Raw genomic sequence first — 19,550 nt, forward strand, 5'->3', positions numbered from 1 at the left:
ATCACATAGTGTATATCCATCCTCCTGTTCAGTGTTTTCTCAGGAGTCTCCTACATCATAACTGTCACCCTCCTTTCCTTCCCATGTGCAACCTCCACTACTCTCACTCACACTTTAGTCAGAGAGAGAGAGAGAGAGAGAGAGAGAGAGAGAGAGAGAGAGAGAGAGAGAGAGAGGGGGGGGGGGGGGGGTGGAGAGACGGAGGGAGGGAGGGAAAGAGAAAGAGAGAAGCAGTAGCGTGCGTTACATGCGTACCCACTATGATGAAGGCTGCAAGTTCAATGGCCTGTCCACTATGTGATGTCTACTTGTCCACTATGTAATATGCTTATCTACCATGTATTAGCTGTAATGTACTTCATGTCACATATATTCATTTAAGTGATATAATTACCTGTAAATGGGCATGTCTAGGATCAAAGCTAAGTGCTCCCATGTATGCACATACTTGTAGAGGTGCATCATATGTTCGTTCAATACATGACTTGCGTTTGTCTGATTTCTTCCATTCTATCAGCACTGGTTTACCCCTGAAGGCGAAGCAAAGTCACATTTTGTCATCTTTACAGAGAAGCATCTCTCAAAACAAATTACTGTACAGCTTAAAAAAAAATAAATTGCACATGATTAAAATTAAGGGAATAAAGCTTACTTGCTTTGTTGAGGCAACAAATATGTCTGGTCACAGGGAAAGGATGTTACATTGCAATAATATTCCTACAAACATAATTTTTCTACCTGCAGCAAGAAGACAGGAGAAGTTTTCAGTATAATTATTAATGAAGTCAACATGCATAACTTAACTCATACTTTGGATCCATTATTACTCAAAGCAAGATCATGTTAATGTTTATGTGTGGTTCCACATGTGGACTGCCATTTTTATGTCACTTCTGTTGTGGCATACTGCAAGGAGAAAATCTGTATGATGCTTCGCAATGACTATACAATTAAAATTGGCAAGCAGCAGCAAAAAAAAAAAAAAAAAAAAAAACAAAAAACAAAACACCTGAAAATTATAAAGCACATAACAGACAGCGTTTTTATTTGAAGATTATATTGAAAAATGAATCTGGTGATAGCTGTTTTATAAATAACAGATAACCTAATAGATTTAAAATATACGTATCATAAATATGTTATCAATTATTTTCTATCATTTCAAATGGTTTTATAAACATTAATTAACGCAAGGCTCAAACAGGAAATTTTCAGGACAGTACATAACGCAGGTTCAGAATGTTATTTAATTTACTGAAACAAAAACATAATAAAAACCAACACACTGAAGAGTTAGGTTGGTTGATTTGGAGGAGAGGACCAAATAGCGAGGTCATCAATCCCATTGGTTTAGGGAAGGGTGGGGAAGAAAGTCAGCCATGCCCTTTCAAAGGAACCATACCAGAACTGGCCTGAAGCGATTTAGGGAAATCACAGAAAACCTAAATAACAGTGGCTGGACGTGGGTTTGAACCATTGTCCTCCTGAATACACCGAAGAATTAAAATTGTATTATTTCTGCTTCTCTTCTTCTCATTTGAAGAGGTGAAAAAGTATTTTTTCCCTTTAATATTGTTTTGGATCTTCGCATTACTAAACAGCAAAATTGTGTACATCCACAGTTGTACATTGCTTATCTAATGGCTTCCAGGGGCAACAAAAGTATAAGTTTCAGTATTTCAAATAATTATTGACCAAATTTAACAGTTTAAAATGACGTCATACTGTATCTGTTAAGAAGCAAAATCTGACATTAAAGGCTTAACACAGCGAATCAAGTATTAAAGTTAGAATATGTGTATATGTACTGATGCAGCATAACTTACAGTATGCAAATCACCAAGAGATATTCAACTAGTATTTGAGACTGAGGGCACTTATTAACTTCCAATAAACTTGACACATAATTTCAAACCTTTCAGAACTCTTTTCTCTCTGACACCCTTCACAAAATACGGAAAGAAAAAAGTTTATCGCCTATTACATTTTTGCTACTTGTGCAGCAAAACTTCAGCATGTGGCACAATCTTTTAATTTGTTACTTCTTTACTGTTAACTGTATTGCAACACAATTTCCAGATAGTACCCACACATGCCACTCAATGCACCTGCAAAGCTGTCTCACTGTGCGACACAGTGCAAGACATCAAACATTGAGATGCATGAAAAACTAACTTTAATTAAAATAGAGTGCAAATTACCCAGACTGTGTTTGATAATGAAATCATTTAATAACTTCCACCATATGTTAAGTATAATTTCATATATATTCTAACTTTTTCTTACTTACAGCCTCAAAAAATAATTAGTGTTTCACGTCTTCTGCCATAAGGGTTATACACAATTGATGTCAAATTTAAGTACATTAACTCATTTGTAAAGTAAACAGCCATCTGAATGTGTTTTACACATGGAAGTTCAATTCTTTAAAGAGTCATTTATTCTGGCAATGGAGCTGCAATCTATTGCCCCTGATACCTGGTATTACGTTTCCCTCACATTGTGGTGGATTTGTTTTTCCCTAAGTTCACTTTCATGCACAAGTGAACTCTTCTAATGCTTCCTTTTAACTTTTTGTGATTGTTTTATTGAACTACAGGCCCTTAAAAAGTTTAGGCTTTGAGTTCTAATAATATTTTGCCTCTTTCACTTAGAGTCTAACTCAGCTGGAACATGTTTTGTAAGGTTGTAGGAAGTTTTCCCACACTTAGCAAGAGATTTTTCAAACAGATTCATTAACAACATTTTTATATTAAATATAATATAATTAAATAATATATAAATATAACATATAATATATATAATATAAATATAATAGAATTAAATATAATAGAAATATTATTAAATTAAATATAATAGACATATCATCTCTGGGTGCATGAAGTATTATTACCTTGAATATAGTTAGTACTTTAGCAAACAATTACTTCTCAGTGACCTTTCTGGTTATGATTATCATCACTTACACTGTTCCGCTCATAAATATAACAGTATTTTTTCTGAATTCTCTAACTGTACAGCCACAGTATTTGTAGTTAGTATTTACATTATTTTTAAAATTCAGATGCTGTCCATACAACTGACATAATGTGGTTATTGTCATTAAATGCATTTACAGCTAAAGCATACTGTTCTAACTGCCATAACTTCAATAACAGTTGTGTTACTAAGTGAGTGTTTATACAATTGAGACAGACAACAGTGAGCTGTTTCACAGTGTATGCTTAATGAGAAATGATTGCTACTGTGTTCCATGATAAGACTGATAAGCAATGAAGTCTGTGTATCGCAGTTGAAGCATTTTGTCTTCGTACAGCTTCAGCTGAGGTTCCAGTTTCATTGCCACATTTTAATTCATGACTATCACTTGTTGCAAAATTTCCCAAATTTTAAAGAAAGGTTGGGATATGACTCTAGGCGCAGCTTGATCAATATAATTCCCACCTCATGATGTAATTTAAATTACAAAACCAATCATTCCTTTAAGAAAGAATTACAACAGCTGCAGCACTTTTTATTCAATGTGCCTATCTACACCAATAAACTCAGCATGCATCCATTCTTCTCATCCAAACACTTATTACCTCAGCACCTGTCTGAAGTGCGAGATAAAACTTTCTTCTGTCATCTTCAACAATCTTCTTATCAATTACTATTTTTCTGAAACTCTTGCGGTTTTGATATCAAACTCATTTGTCACCAACAAAACAATAATTTTGTTCTATTTTACAGTCTTTAGTCTTCCATCCTACCCTACCCATCCCCTATTCTACTCATAATTTGATCATTCTCACATTTCGAAGTAAGATCAATTTCAGATTATTACATTTTTTCAATACTTGAGTCTTTACATTGTTTTAATCATTTTGTTCATTTTCTGTCAACCAACCAAATCAAATTTTCACATTTAGTTCAAGTCATGCAAATAAAGCACAATCATTAAACACTTAGCTGTAAATTAATGTTTGTGAATTGTAACTTAAGAAACCATTCCAATTTTTCATCAACACTGAACATGAATTATCTTACCACCTTCACAAAGAGGGACATTCAAAGGTTTCTTTAATGGATTTAAAATTTGATTCTTTAGGCACTTGACTTGTGGTTGAGAGGAGCATGCTTCAAATCCCTGTACAGCAATACAAATTTAGATTTCCTGCAATTTCTCTAAATCACTTTGAGGTAAATGCTATGATGGAGACAGTAAATTTTCTCACTCAGATTGCCTCCCATCTGAGTCTGTGCTAGTAACTTCATCATTGAGAGGAAATTAAACCTTAATCTTTCTTCCTTCAAATGCAATACCACTGATGCTGACGTGGTAAACTCATATTTGACAAGTTATCTTCAGTGGGTTTGGCATGAATTCTCAATAACGGTGGAAATGTACTTTTCCCATGCTGTCAATATCAATAAAAAGTGAAGGGGCATTAACATTATCCTCAAACAAACCACAGAGAGAGATCATATATCGAAAGATCAGGACAGTTGTTGGCAATGTGTAGAAAGTATTATTTGCAAACCAATCTACTGACCTGGTGGGTGTAAATTTAAGAACTGTGAGACATCACCAGTGCCAATGTCATGTAGCCTACCTTCTTGTAAAATAAGAAAATATACCTTTCTGACCCTCTCCTCTGTCATCAGTTGTGAGTTATCCAATCTCCCAACGTGTCCAAGTACATGGGACATATTATATTTCTCTCTTGTCTCCATGCTCAAGTGCTGAGGATCATGCAATGCCAACCGACTGGCACATCACACTCTCCCATACGGTGTCATTCAAGTGCATTATGGAGGATGGGGAGGGGTGGTGGGGGGGGGCTTGGGGACAGCACACTGCTCTCATGGATTTCCAAACCTTGTTGTCACTACTTATCAATGTAGCTCTTCTAATGGCATCATGAGGCCGAGTGGACACTATTCCAATTTTTCTGCCATGGAAGAAAATTCCTGGCAGTATTGGAAATTGAACCTATGTCCTCTGTGTGCCTCTGTGTGGTAGTCAGGAGCAACGATCACTAAGCTACTGAGGCAGGGATTATATTTCTTTTGGTGACGAAAAATTAGTTTAGAAATTATTGTTTAGAAATGATAAAATACATGTATACTTTTGGACTTTCATGTTCAATCTCAATTACAGGATGGGTTTCCTCAGGTTCAAAAGTACAGACATTACATCTGTGGACTTTTCCAGGTACACGAAATGTCACTTGAACACCCACAGTGATTTGTTAACAAACTGTCATTTTGCTTAATAATTTTCATAAAATTCTAAGAAAATGCCTGCCTCTTTGTGGTGAGTTACAATATGCACATGATCCACTGCAATTACTCACGACAACCTTTTAACACAACTTTTTTTTTGGCTCTACATACAGATTTCTGTGCTCTCAATATTCCACTTCTGCACACAATATTGAATACATTTTCACTAACATTTCATCTTACAGAGTGTGCTTCTGTTTGATGACATATGAATCTTCTGCACCACAGCTACTCATACGACCTTAGAACTGACACTGCAGCAGAGAACCATGTAAAAATTATTGTGTAACTGCCCACTAATTTCAACAGATTCTGTTTCTTTGTGCCTATATATAATTATGTTCTCCTACACAACAGCAAATATTTCCCAAAAAATAGGAAATACAGTCAAATTAAATTGTTGAAACAACAGACTTCTACTTGCATCTCCACCCATAATCACAAGCCACCTTTCTTCATGTAGTAGACAGTACCTCAGCAATTACTATTGCTTTCCTCTCCCTGTTCCATCCAAGAATAGAGCACTGGAAAAAAGATTGGCAGTCACTACCTATATGATTTCTAATTTCTCCCTTGGTCATTTTGTGATGCACATGCGAGAAGAAATATGTTGCTTGGCTCTTTTACAAATGTACGCTCTTAGAATTCCAATAGTAATCCTCTCCGAACACCTATTTGGTTTGCTGAGTATCTCCATTACACTCTTGTACTTACTAAATGATCCTGCGACAAAACATGTGACTCTTTGCTGATCTTCTCTATTCGTTCCATTAATCCAACCAGATAAGTATCCCAGTCTCACAATTATTATTCAATGACTGGCTGCATGAGTATTTTGTAAATTGCTCCTTTCATGGATGAATTACATTTTCTTAAGATTCTCCCAATAAATTTCAGCCTGGCATCTGCTTTTCCTACAAACAGTTTTAGATGGTCATTCAGCTGTTGGTAGGTACAGATGATTCATTCAGGTTTCTTTTTATGGTTCTTACTGTTTCCAGTGATACATAACTAACAGTGTAATTGAGCATTACTGGCTATTTACCTATTTATGTACATACAATTCACTTATTCACATTCAGTCAACTGCCAGTTGCTGCACAAATCATCAGTCCTGTTAGGGTATTCCTGCTTTTTGCTAGTTTTCTGGCACTGCAGATTACCTTTTTATGTCAATTACATCCCACTGACGATAAAATGTTGAGTTGTATCCCTAAGGAAGACTTGAATCCCATCAGAAAATATGGTTCAGTGTTTAGTAATTGTATTTTCTTGAATAAATGACAAGATAGAACTGTATCAAAAGGTTTCCAGGAGTCAATGAACATGACGGCAACCTGGATGCTGATTGTTATGGCATGAACAAATACAGTAGTTGACTTTCGCAAGATTATTGCTTGCAGAATTCTTTTTAATTTGGAAAATGGAGATTTTCATTCTCTAAAAATATCACAATGCATGAGCATAAAATTTGTAGCTTAGTTCAATAAAAGATTCACATCAGTGATAGATGACTATAATTACGTGCAGCTGTCCAACAGCCCTTCTGAAAACAGGAAATACCCACACTTTCACAATTGCTTAGTGTCCTTCATTGCTCCAGTGCCCTGCAATGAACTACTGCAAGAAGGGGAGCAAATTCTTTCACATACTACTGCAAGAAGGGGAGCAAGTTCTTTCACATAATTTCTGTAGAATCTCACAGGTATCTCATCTGCTCCGGATGCGTCTCCGCCTGTTGAGCAGTTTCAACTCATTTGCTATTCCATGATTAATTATCTCAATATTTATCATTTCCAAGTTCATGCAGTGATTGAACTGAATTATGACCTTATCACAGTTAAATCATTTTGGAAGACCAATTTCAGTATTTTAGGCTCCTCTTATATTTTGGTGTCAGTACGATCACTGAGCAACTAAATACATGACTTTGATCTGCTTACTGATTTTAAGTATGCCCAAATCTTCTTAATAATATTGGTATGACTGGCTGATAGTATTTTACTTTTGAATTCATTGAACATTTGTCACATTGGTCTCCTTATGATGAGTTTGGCTTCATACAGCTTTTATTTCTCAACAAGGCCTTCAATTTGCTTAAATCTGTGACTTTGCTGTCATAGCGGCTTTCTAAGAAGGACATTGTACCAGAGTGACTCTCCCATCCCTTACAATCTTGTGTGGCGCATTCACGTCTGTGGCATACAGAACAGTGCTTCTAAATTTCATCCATTTGTGCTTCATGTTTTGTACTCAGATCAACACATCTGATGTTGACCACGTACACACTCTGCAACTTGTTTCCTGTCACTCCATGCTGACTCAAATCTGTTGCTACTGGGTAGCAGCTCATGTCTGATATTAACGTCCAACGATGCACCCATTCAACTAGGTTCCACATCCACTTTCTACGCAGAAAAATACTGTACACCAACTCACCACTTTCCACCTGTCACCCTCAAATGAGGGTTACATGTTGTGTATCAGAAAACACAGTGACAAAGAGCTTGCCAGGTGATTCCAGCAGCACCAAGGGTTGCCACAGGTGCTTCAACATCAGTGCAGCTTAGGGCAGCAGCCTGAAAGCTGTCGACCATGGCCAACACAGCTTCTAGCTGTTTCCAGACAATGGCCAATACACCTTGAATGTGCACACAACAAGCACAGTCCACATCAATTACCCACTATGAAAGTTACATAAGGGAAAAATGTTCTAGCCAAAGTACAAAGGTTAAGAAACTACATGCAGACTGAACAAGAGGTCAAAACTATTAATTGCAGTGCTGTTGGTAGCTTATATCTACAGTTATAAAATTATGATATATACAAAACTTAAACAAGAAAAATAAAAACTATCTCTGAAGGCGTTTTGAAATAGGTGAAGGCGATACATACTAAACAATGCCTCAAAAATGAAAGGTAAAAGCTGCTATCTGTACACTAACCCACTGAACACAATCGTATTTTACACAGGCAGACAACAAAGCTCAAATACCAACTGGTTGCCCTACAATGTTCAAACTGCCCTACTATGGCACTGTAGGCAGTGGAAACCTAAAGTACTAAAATTTTTGGACATGGTAGTACAATAACGCAGCTTTGTTCAGGGTTAGTGAAAAATAATTTTATTAAAATGTGCAATCACTAGCAACAATAATCTTACATTAAAAGTATGAATACTATTTTCCTTACAAAAAAGAAGTAATTACTTGTAACAGGCAACACAATCTGCTATGCCTTGATATCGCAACTGTGGATGCACAACTGGCTGTTCCAGCAGAGATGCTGCCTTAATATCCTGTAATACTGAGTGACGCACACTGTGCCAGCACCCTTCAGCGGCCTCAGATTTCAGCGCCAAGTCACTCTCTGGAATACCAGACAGATACGAACATACTGCCGTGTGAAACTCTTCCCCTTGTGACAGCTGACCTGTAAAGAATGGAAGTACTTTTCAAAAACCATTGGCACGCCATTAGATGGTAACAGTCAATAATTATTAAACAGCACATATTAAACCTACAAAAACATATATTTCATGTGAATACCTGAAAAAAATGCTTCAGGAATACAAAATGTAAATTATTTTGTGTTTAAATGCCTGTAGAAAAAAGCTTCAAACAAAAATATTGGTAGTGGAATAAAGTCTTACACTTATGAAATTGTTAGAGAAACACTAATGAAATACACATCTGATGTGTAAGCAACAACATAGCAATTTATATAGTGGCAAAGCTATTACAGTAGAGAAGCAAATTTTTGTTTCTGCTGCTGGTGATCAAGACTATGGGAGATCACTGTTCTAATACGGTCACCATATGTGCAGACTTTTTGCCGTCCTGTCCCTGAAAAACACTGGCTAGGGTGTTCCATTTTGGAGGTAGTCTACATGTTCTTGAGGTGCAGATGCATCCACACTGCAAACAGAAACAATGTCAATAGCCTTCACCACTGCAGAATACTGTGATCCAGTATGGTGACGAACTCACCATTCCACCAAGATACACATATAGCTCCATGAAACTATATGTATAATTACTGTTATATTCGGGTATACTCCAATACTGTGGCTGTCTGTCGTCAGTAACATACTCCACCAAAGCTGAGGTGATGTAAAAAACACTGTTACAGATTGGGAAAAAGTACTAGACACAAACTATATAAAAAATTACCTGCTCAAGATGCAGTAATGAATCTGCCAACTGTGCAAAAAAACTACCTATTCTAGATGTAGTAAGAAATTTGCCACATACATGCTTTAAATCACAGAAACTAATATTGAAGAACAATGATGTAAGAGGACAGAACACCTTTAATGTAATAGACATGGGGTAAAAGCACTGGAAGAACTCAGTAATCATTGCCTTACAACTGCAAGGGTTCAACTTCCCAAAGAAAGACTGGACTAAATGCATTCATATCCAAAGTGGCCACACCTGATGCAAAATCGTGCTTTCTAAGTGGAGACTTGTGAACTGTCCATATTGTGACTCTGGAGCGCCTGAGCATGTCCTGGATGATGTCATAAAAGAGTAACATATAAGAAAATATGGCAGATTGGCTGAGGACTTTACAAAAGCCACACCTTATGTTATGAAGTGCACACAAGACGTGGACACCAATGTGCAGCTAATTAGTCACACATGCTGCAGATCTTCATTCTGTGTGTTATGTGGTACTTATTATGTGTTTTATGTTCTCTTATACATGTTGTGCATTTGTGTCTTTGTTTATTAATGTATTAATATTTGTATATGTCCGGCTGCTATGTGCCATACAATAAATAAAAAAAAGCAAATTAATTATACATTAAGATGCACACACTGAACATTAAAACATCCAAAAAGAATTTTATTAAAATCTCCCACAGATGGTGCACAATTAAGCACAGCAACCTATCTCTTTGGACAGCCAGAAAGGTCCAACTTCATGAATTGGAAAACCATTAAATGAAGGAAAGGTCAAAGCAATTGGTTATGTCAAAGCAAGTAAGCAAGATTTAATGATGCAGAATGCTCACCCTCTGGGAAGAAGCTTAGACATTACATGACATTTCAGTTTGTACAGAGTGGACTGTTATGCAGTGATATGTGTACGGAACCAACTGATGGAAGAGGGACAAGTGCTACAACACACATGTTCTGGACCACTCATTATGACCACAATATAGGATGACCACTGTCTTGTCTTCACGAATTTAATGGACTTTACAGATTTGTCCATCCTCAGAGTGCTATGGGCATGTAAATACCATTGTTGGCATGCTAAGTGGCGTAAAGCATGTTTCTAAGTAAGTCTTATTTAAACCTGAATCATGTTTATCGCAGCCCACCTGCAACTGCTACAGATGCTCTGTGGACCCATACACAAACCAAGGTGTCCATTACTTTATCCATGCCTTCTTTGCTTTCTTGCAGTGGCATTTATTAGGTTCTGACTTCAGTGTACGGAGGCTCCATATAATACTGAATTCTCAAAGTCTGAGATTATGTACAATTCTGCAACTGTAAAAATCTGTGCACTGACACATATCTACTAAGTGGTATGTATTTCATTCCTGTTAGCATTTTCTTGTTGGTGTCGCCATTTTCATAATCAATGCTGTAATAAAAATTTACAGTACAACTTCTGTTGTTGACTTTGCTTATCAATGCCTTTATGAATTCTTCATGAGATGAATTTGGTTAAAATACATGACCTGCAGCCATGCCAAAAGCTAGAAAAGATCACATTTGTCCTCTCCCACTGTTTCTCACATCAGTCACTCAAAGACACATAACTGGAAACTCTTAACACAGTCTGTATCTTAAGATACAAGAATACTATTAAAATACAGCTAACAGACTAGAAAAGACACAAAATATTGATGCTGAAGGTGGTGACTGGCTGTTCACCCACATAATAATTGGATGACCTAATCACCTTGGGCATACACTAAAATCTTGAGCCTAAAAGTTTAGGTAAAAGGTAACGATGATGCATACTCTTACATATGCCACATTTATCTCATCATCATTTACAATTGAGCATAGGTCTGCTAATCCTCTGTTCTCTTTGAAGAAATGTTGATCAGACTTCATCATGTATAATTGACTGAAAGGAGGTACACCGTGGTCTTAGAGCTCCATTTATTGGTAACAACTTGTTATTCATCATACCCAGCCACTCTTACCCATGGATGCTTTACAGACTTTCTTAGCAATTACTTAATAGAATGTAGGAGAACAGTGCTGTGGATGAAACTGGATAGAATATATGACTCCATGGCAGGGGTACCCACTACCTCATTTCCACAGTTTCCCATGTACCCTGGAACCCAACAGAATGACACGTTCTCCTCCTGTCTTAGCGACTTGACAAGGCCATCCTGGAAAATTTTGATGATTTTATTTGCTACAGACTTATGCTAGATGGTCTGGGGAGAACTGAGGGAATTGTGGCAGATGAGAAATTTCAACATTGTAGGAGATGAGGAATTTCAACCACTGATCATGTCTCATCTGGTTCACAGCTCTCACAATCATAGAGCGTTGGCATGAAACATACTAATCTCACTGGGTAGACACAGTTAGGAAAAATGATGGAACAGCCAACAGTGTCCCCTATTTGACCAATCAGTATATTACTACATTAAAACCATATTCATTTAATGTGTTAAGAAATTCCTCCTAAAAAATATAGTTCTGAGTGACAGTTTGTTGCACTCTGTCAAGTCTATAATTGTCCCATGCTTCATGAATGCTGTACTCTGCTACTAGTGCATATGAGTGTGAGCGCACCAAGTGCAGTGACACCAGAATGTGTACTTAAATCAGCCACCAACTGTATCAGTGCGTGCTGGCAGTCTCCACTGCGCCATCTACTGGCGACTCATGCCTACATACATGTGGAGCAGCACTGACTCGCCCTCACTATGTAATTTTAGTATCTATTGCTCACATCAGTTGCTCTGTGATTTGCTTATGTTGCACATTCTATATGATTCTTTTGTCTTGTTATGTGTGGAGTCACAAGAGGCTTATTTTTGATATTGTTTAGAGGTTTATCAATAATGTCATATCTGAGTTACTTGGATCAGTTTCGTGTATTACTTAGTTACTGCAATCAACAATGAGGGTGAAATTTGAAACTCCACTCCAATCTGCTGGTGTATGTTACTATGAGACACATTTTTCTCATATACCAAATAGTTTTGTCTCTCATATATGTAAAGTCACTGCAATATTGCACAGATATTAATTGCTGCATGGACGGCCAGCTATGTTGAAAATGACTGGAGCTCAAATGCTGTTTTGCTAAAAGGAGCCTCTATTGCTCAGATAATGGTGGCTCACCTATCTCTGAATATTCATTGTGCCACATCCAGCAGTTTTAGGTACGTTTGCCATGCTGAGCCACAGATTGTGCAACCATAATCTACATGAGAATACACAAAACTTTTATAACGAGCAGGATCTGTCTACCCCCCCCCCCCCCCCCCCCCCTTTTCAGTAATTCACATTCAAACATTTCACAATGTCACACATTTTAAGATCTCTTATTTTTAATTTCTTCAGAGATCAAGGTACCTCGCCAAGTCCTTAAATGGTGAAGTAGTACCCCACTATTGAATTAAAAAGAAAATTGTTTTCTAAGGAGAGAGATTAAAATCTATTTTAGCAGACCAGTCTTCCAGTCTCCTAAAGAGAGAAGGATGAAAGACCAGAGTTTAATGTCCTATGGACAACAAGGTCACTCTAGTTCAACAGCTCATATTAGGGAAGGGAGGAGAAGCAACTTGGCCATGCCCTTTCAGAGGAACCATCCCAACATCTCCTTAAGCGATTTAAGGAAATCACTGAAAACCTAAATCTGGATGACCAGATGGAGAGTTGAACCACTGTCCTCCCGAGGGGGGTCCAGTGCCCAGTCTCTCAAGTGTCTGTTCTAACTGGCGAGAGAATAACTGTAACTAGTTGTGGAGCAGAAAATGGAGAAGTTGTCCACAAATAAAGAGTCATTCAAAGGCCTCCTCACATCAGATAATATGCTACTGATCACATCTGCGAATAATGTCATCATTAAAACATCCTCCAGGAAGGATGCTGTCAAATTGAGGAAATTTGTTAGAGAAGAATGAAGACATGGCTATGGAGGAACCCCTATTCATGGAATTGAATGACAATACTGTATCTCCCTGTAAAGTTGTATGCCTTTTCTATCTTGAAAAGATTGTTATGATATGAGTCTTAAGTAGGAAAGCCTCCTGTATAGCCACCTCCAGTAGGGGGAGATTATAAAAGGATAGAATGATTTCTTCTGAACCCACACTGGAAGTGATTTATGAGGTTCCTAAGTTCTAGGGTCCAGACCAACTCTGTAATAACTGCTAGGACGTGTTTCATCCTTCCTTGGTTTAAGAAGTGGAATCATTACTGATTTTCCCCAAGTGGCAGAATATTGGTCCTCATGATATTTTTTATTAACAAAGTGAAGAGAGATTTCTTTACATTAGTGAGCTTTAATGTATTAAGCCAAATGCAGGAGCAGTATCACGAGCTGCAGACAGTGGTGTGTCCAATAGTTGACATAGTCTCATAAAGATTCATTGTCAAGTAAGGTATTTTAGTAATGAGTTAAAAAATAATTCAAAGAGCCTTCAAGATATGATGTGACAAGTTTGAAGTTGTTTTTCAAATGACAAAATTTTAGCCATTTCAAAAAAATTAAAATACTCCGACCCAAATTTATATTAAGAACAGATTAATTTTACATATTTGGAGACAGTACAGAGATCTATTTGTGTGAATTTCAAAATTTTATGTGATTTTTGGAGAAAGATTTTAAAGTGATTGTCTGTCACCTCAGAGACAGGAGTCCTGTGGCAGCTGCCTGCGGACGGTACCTGTCACAAGAGTGGCATTACTTTCAACCTTAAACGTCAAATGCTAACTAATTTAAATCAGTTCATAGTCCTTTTCATCCGCACATCTGCCCCCACCTCTGACCTCATGCCACCCATCTCACTCCCCTAATTTAGACCAGTTCTGGACACTGTTCTCTCCATTTCTTTGTTGCTCCCTCCCTGGCTCTTCACCACAGCTGACAGCCATCCTTCTCTAAACCACTATCTCCTTGTTACTCTTAGCTGCTCCATTCAACACAATCTCTCATCCTGCAGGAGGGCTGCAGTGTTTGGTACAATAAGCCCAATCTAGACAGTGTAGCCATGTGAGTGTCAGTTAGCTTTGATGAAGGACACAGACCAAAAGCTTAGCAATAATTTCACTCTTGTTTATGCACTAGAGGCCACTCACTTTTAGACCTTTCTTTATCATAAATAGCACAGATTTGTTTAAAAAATGTTATTACCGGAAATACTCTAGCCCATGATTACATATGTATATGCCCCAATGAGTTAAATAATTCCTGTACATATTAATAACTTATGCTGTGCTCCTTTGTCAAGGAGATGAGAACATTGAATACCCTGCAACTAAGATGCTTGGATTAGTTAGTAAGAAATGTAAATTAACATTAGTAGTTATGCATGCAATGGCCAGTTTCAGCACTGCAAACTGTTGATTATTCAGAGAAATGCTTGCTCCAAAGCAGGATTGTGCATGAAATCTACATTCTACAGCTGCTGTGAGAAGATGCTGTGTGGGGGCAACGAAGATCGATTCTGAGAGAGGAAATTGTTAGTTGTAGTCATCATATGACTTCCACAATAATGAAGTATCAGTTTAGTTTGGGAAAGATCTTATGTTTGATCAGCATCCTAGCGGCCAGTGGAAAAGAAAAGAAAAGAAAAGAAAAGAAAAGAAAGAAAGAAAAGAAAAACTGCCAGGTCTTCATGGATGATTTAAGAGTTTTATTTTTTCTTGTACTAATGTGAAAGGACGGCATCACTCTCGCTTTCTACTGCTTTACATTGTGTGAGCTTGCTATGACCACATGTTGCTTTGGGGGATACATTAATAATCATTATTAGTTCATGTTCATTTAGGGTACATATTATTATTGCTACTATTTCATGTGTTCACAGCTTGTCAGTGTTTCACAAGTCTGTGAGTTTTTAGAGAGCATATGTACACTAGTGGAAAAATGTTTCAGTTGCAGCAGAAAAAAGGTGAATATTTTCCTTTTTCAATGACTCTTAACAGAAAAATGAGGAACCAGATGCATCAATCAGCATTCTGCTTGCCTTGCCAAATATTTTTGCATGTGAACATATTCACGTTCTTTTAACACAGGACATTCTAAATCCTTTTACCCAGCCTCTTTTTGTTATAAGTCTTCATAATACGCATCTCCCTCTCACTGCCACGATCTATATGTGTGTCTCCCCCACTGTCTCCTTTTTCTCCAATTGATTTGCAGTATACCCCACTGCCACTCTCTCCTCTCTGGCTTCTTTTGTCTTTCTTTCCCACTGCCACTGCCTCCCACCACACCTCAGCAGTCAACAAAAAAATTATTTTCCCCTAGTGGCAGGGGGGCTGCAAATATGTGGGCAAGAAGAACAAAGATGTAGAATGTTAATAAGATTTGCTTTAGTTAAAATTCCGTAAGACTTTTCATACAAAAGATTGGGAGGCATTACTTTTTAGCATGCCCTTGTATAAACATCTACATCTACATACATACTCTGCAAGACACTGTACAGTGCATGGCAGTGGGTACCACATACTACCACCTAGTCATTTCTTTTCCTGTTCCACTCACAAATAGAGCAATGGAAAAATGTCTGTCCATAAGTCTCCATGTGAGCCCTACTTTCTCTCGCCTTACATTTGTGGTACTTATGTGAAATGTACATATGAATTAAAGTAGAATTGATCTGCAGTCAGCTTCAAATGATGGTTCTTTAAATTTCCACAACAGTGCCTCGTGAGTTCACAAGACATTTCGAAAATACTTCCATGCTGATCGAACCTGCTAACAAAGCCTCTAAATTGCTCCTGTGTCTTCTATCCCAAACACTCAAGCAGTACTCATGAATGGGTCGCACTAGTATTTCATATGTAGTCTTCTTTATAGATGAGCTATACTATCCAAAAATTCTCCCAGCAAAATGAAGACAAATAGTCACCTTCCTGACTATCAATTCAAGGTGCTCATTCTATTTTGTATCACTTTGCAAAATTACATCTAGATATTTAATTGATGTGACTGTGCCAAGTAGCACATTACTAATGCTGTATTCAAACTACAGGATTCTCTCTCCTAGTCATCTGCATTAACTTACATTTTTGTACATTTAGAGCAAGCTGCCACTCATCACACCAACTAGAAGTTCTCTCTAAGCCATCTTGTATTCTTCTACAGTCACTTAAGGAGGACACCTTCCTGTACACCACAGCTGTAAATTGCTGTTCACCCTGTCTGCCACATCATTTCTGTATACAGAGAAAAATAATGGTCCTATCACACTTCCTGACAATACCTGTGCCTCTGATGAACATTCACCATCAAGGATAAAATATTGAGTTCTATAACTTAAAAAGTCCTTGAGCCACTCACTTATCTGGGAACCTAATCCATGTGCCTGGACCATTGAAAATAGTCTGCAGTGGAGTACCAAGTCAAATGCTTCCCTGAAATCTAGGGATATGAAATCTGCCTGTTGCCCTCCATCCACGGTTTTTAGGATATCATGTGAGAAAAGGACATGCTGAGTTTCACAAAAGTAGTGTTCTCCAAATCCATGCTGTTTTGTGGACAGAAGCTTCCTAGTCTGAAGGAAATTTATTATATTCAAACTCAGAATGTCTGCAACAAACCGATGTTAAGGATATTGAGCTGCAGTTATCGGATGTTTCCTTTTACCTTTCTTATACACAGGAGTCACCTTAACTTTTTTTCAGTTGCCTGTGATTTAGCCCTGGGAGAGAGATTCATGATAAATGCGAGCTAAGTAAGGGACCAATGCCCCAGAGTATTCTCTGTAAAAGCAAATTGGGATTCCCTCTGGATCCTGTTTTCAACACTTTCAGTTGCTTCTCTAAACTAGGCATGCCTATGTCTGTATTCTCCATATGGGACAGTCAAATGATGATATGTTTGTATGACCCTCCTGTGTAAATCATTTCTGAAATGTGAAATCACCAGACTAGTTGATGAATGACTGGGTAGGAGCCTTCCGCCCACTTACTGGTTTTATGTAAGACCTGAATTTTCTCATGTTCTCCGAAAAACCTTCCACTAAAATATGACAATGGAAATTGTGAGCCTTGCATTGATCTTCTTATGGGCACACAAATTTCTACCAACTTTAGCCTGTCAACATTTGTGCATTCTATTTTGAACTACGAGTGCAACAATCTCCACTCCTCAGCATTTTCCAAATTTGATTATTAAACCACAAGGGTTCTTTTCCATTCTTAATACACCTACTTGGCTCATATGTCTCAAGAACATGATTAACAATTAGTTTAAACTGATGGCCAGTGAGGGGCAATGGCAGTAAAAGAGAAAGAGCTATGGGTGGAGATAGAAGCAGTGGGAGCAAAAGAGAAAGGAGAAAATGGAAATAAATAATACAGATGGGTGGAAACCATACATAGGCTTGGGGGGTTTATCCTTCCACAATGGCAAACTCTAACATCTAACATATGTGAGGAAACATTTTGTACTGAAATACTAATCAAGTGTGTGTAGAGGGAAAGTACAAGGGTGCGTCAAATGAAAACCTTAAATTTGTAATAACAAATCGAAATTTCGCACCGTTATCCTGTAAGTTGGTAAGTGTGCTACAAACAGCGTGCAGAATGGACTGTAGGTGGCAGTTTAGTGCAGATGCACACATACTGTTGCAGTATTAGTATAAAGATAGCCACCCTACTTGCGACTTGAACCAGGGAAGAACACCGTTCTGTTATTCCATTTTTGCAAAGTGAAGATGTGAAACCTATTGAAATTCATCAACGAATGAAGGTTCAATACGGTGACGCATGTTTGTCAAAGCAACAAGTGTACGAATGGAGTAGGAAGTTCGCAAATGGTGTGATGTCAGTGGAAGATGCTCCTCGTCCAGGTCAGGCACAATGAGTTGTAACTCCACAGAACATTGCAGCAGTTGAAGCCATAGTGAAGGAAAACAGCTGAGTGGCATTGAATGACATTGCAGCATGTTTACAGATCAGTCATGGGTCAGCACACCACATTGTGCATGATGTGCTCCAGTTTCACAAAGTGTCTGCAAGATGAGTGCCATGGCAGCTGACTCCTGAAATGAGAGAACAATGTGTTGATGCTTGTGAAGAACTTCTTCGGTACTCTGAATGAGAAGGTGGCCACTTCCTTGCAAGAATCGTTACTGGGGGCGAAACCTGGGTTCACTTCCACCAACTGGAAATGAAGAGAGTGAGGAAGGAATGGCGCCATTCCTCATCACCAAAACCAAAGTTTTTGAACAGAACCATCAGCAGGGAAGGTTATGCTGACCCTGTTTTGGGATGAAAAAGGCATCATTTTAGAGCATTACATGCCTAGAGGGACCACTGTCTCCCGTGCATCATACACAGATCTCCTAAAAAATTATCTGCGGCCAGCAATCAAATCAAAGTGACGTGGACTGTGTCAGCAGGTGTCCTTAAATGGGAGGAAAGAAGTTCCATTCTGATGAAGAGGTACGCCACGCAGTGCATGAGTGGTTGCGCACACTACCAAAAGAACATTTTTCTAAAGGAATTTATGCACTTTGTAAGTGCTGGATTGAGCATGGGGGAGATTATGTTGAAAAGTAATACAACTCTGTACCACTTCTGTACAATAAATAATATTTTAAAAAATATTTAAGGTTTTCATTTGACTCACCCTCATATGTTGGATCGCCAGAATTTTTGAGCTGCGGAGGTATGGTGCAAACATTGACAGTGTGAAAGAAAGACAAACAGAGCCAGTGTAATTGAGAGAGGAGAGACAGCAGTGTGGTATACTGTAAATCAATTGGAGAAAGAGAAGACAGTGGGAGAGAGACATATATACACAGTGGCAGTGAGAGGGAGATGCAGAATGTCCTCTGTTAAAAGAAAGTGAATATGTTCACATGCAAAAATATTTGGTGAGGTTGGTAAAATGATGATTGAGGCAGCTGGTTTCCCACTTTTATGTCTTATTCTTTCAAAGATGAAAACATTCACCTTTCCTGTGTTCTAAGAGAAACATTTTTCCACTGGTGTGTATATGCTAATTCCTTGAAGTCCGTCATATTCAAACTACATGATGTCCATTCATTGTTCAAGTGGGATGCTAATAATTGCTAACTTGCTTTTTCTAGCATAAATAATCTTCTAGAC

At 37.9% G+C, this 19,550-nt stretch overlaps 1 protein-coding gene across 1 annotated transcript in view; it reads right to left on the reverse strand.

Moving 5' to 3' along the window:
• LOC126281495 (mitochondrial genome maintenance exonuclease 1-like) overlaps positions 1-19,550 on the reverse strand; it is a 54,455-nt gene that overhangs the window by 15,087 nt on the left and 19,818 nt on the right. The window contains exons 2-3 of the mRNA XM_049980502.1: positions 8,478-8,700; positions 395-530 (exon numbers count right to left, since the gene is read on the reverse strand). Of these exons, the coding sequence (XP_049836459.1) occupies positions 395-530; positions 8,478-8,700 (359 nt within the window). The remainder of the gene's footprint in view (positions 1-394; positions 531-8,477; positions 8,701-19,550) is intronic.

Source organism: Schistocerca gregaria, chromosome 7, assembly GCF_023897955.1.
Source record: "Schistocerca gregaria isolate iqSchGreg1 chromosome 7, iqSchGreg1.2, whole genome shotgun sequence".
Classification (NCBI taxonomy): Eukaryota; Metazoa; Arthropoda; class Insecta; order Orthoptera; family Acrididae; genus Schistocerca; species Schistocerca gregaria.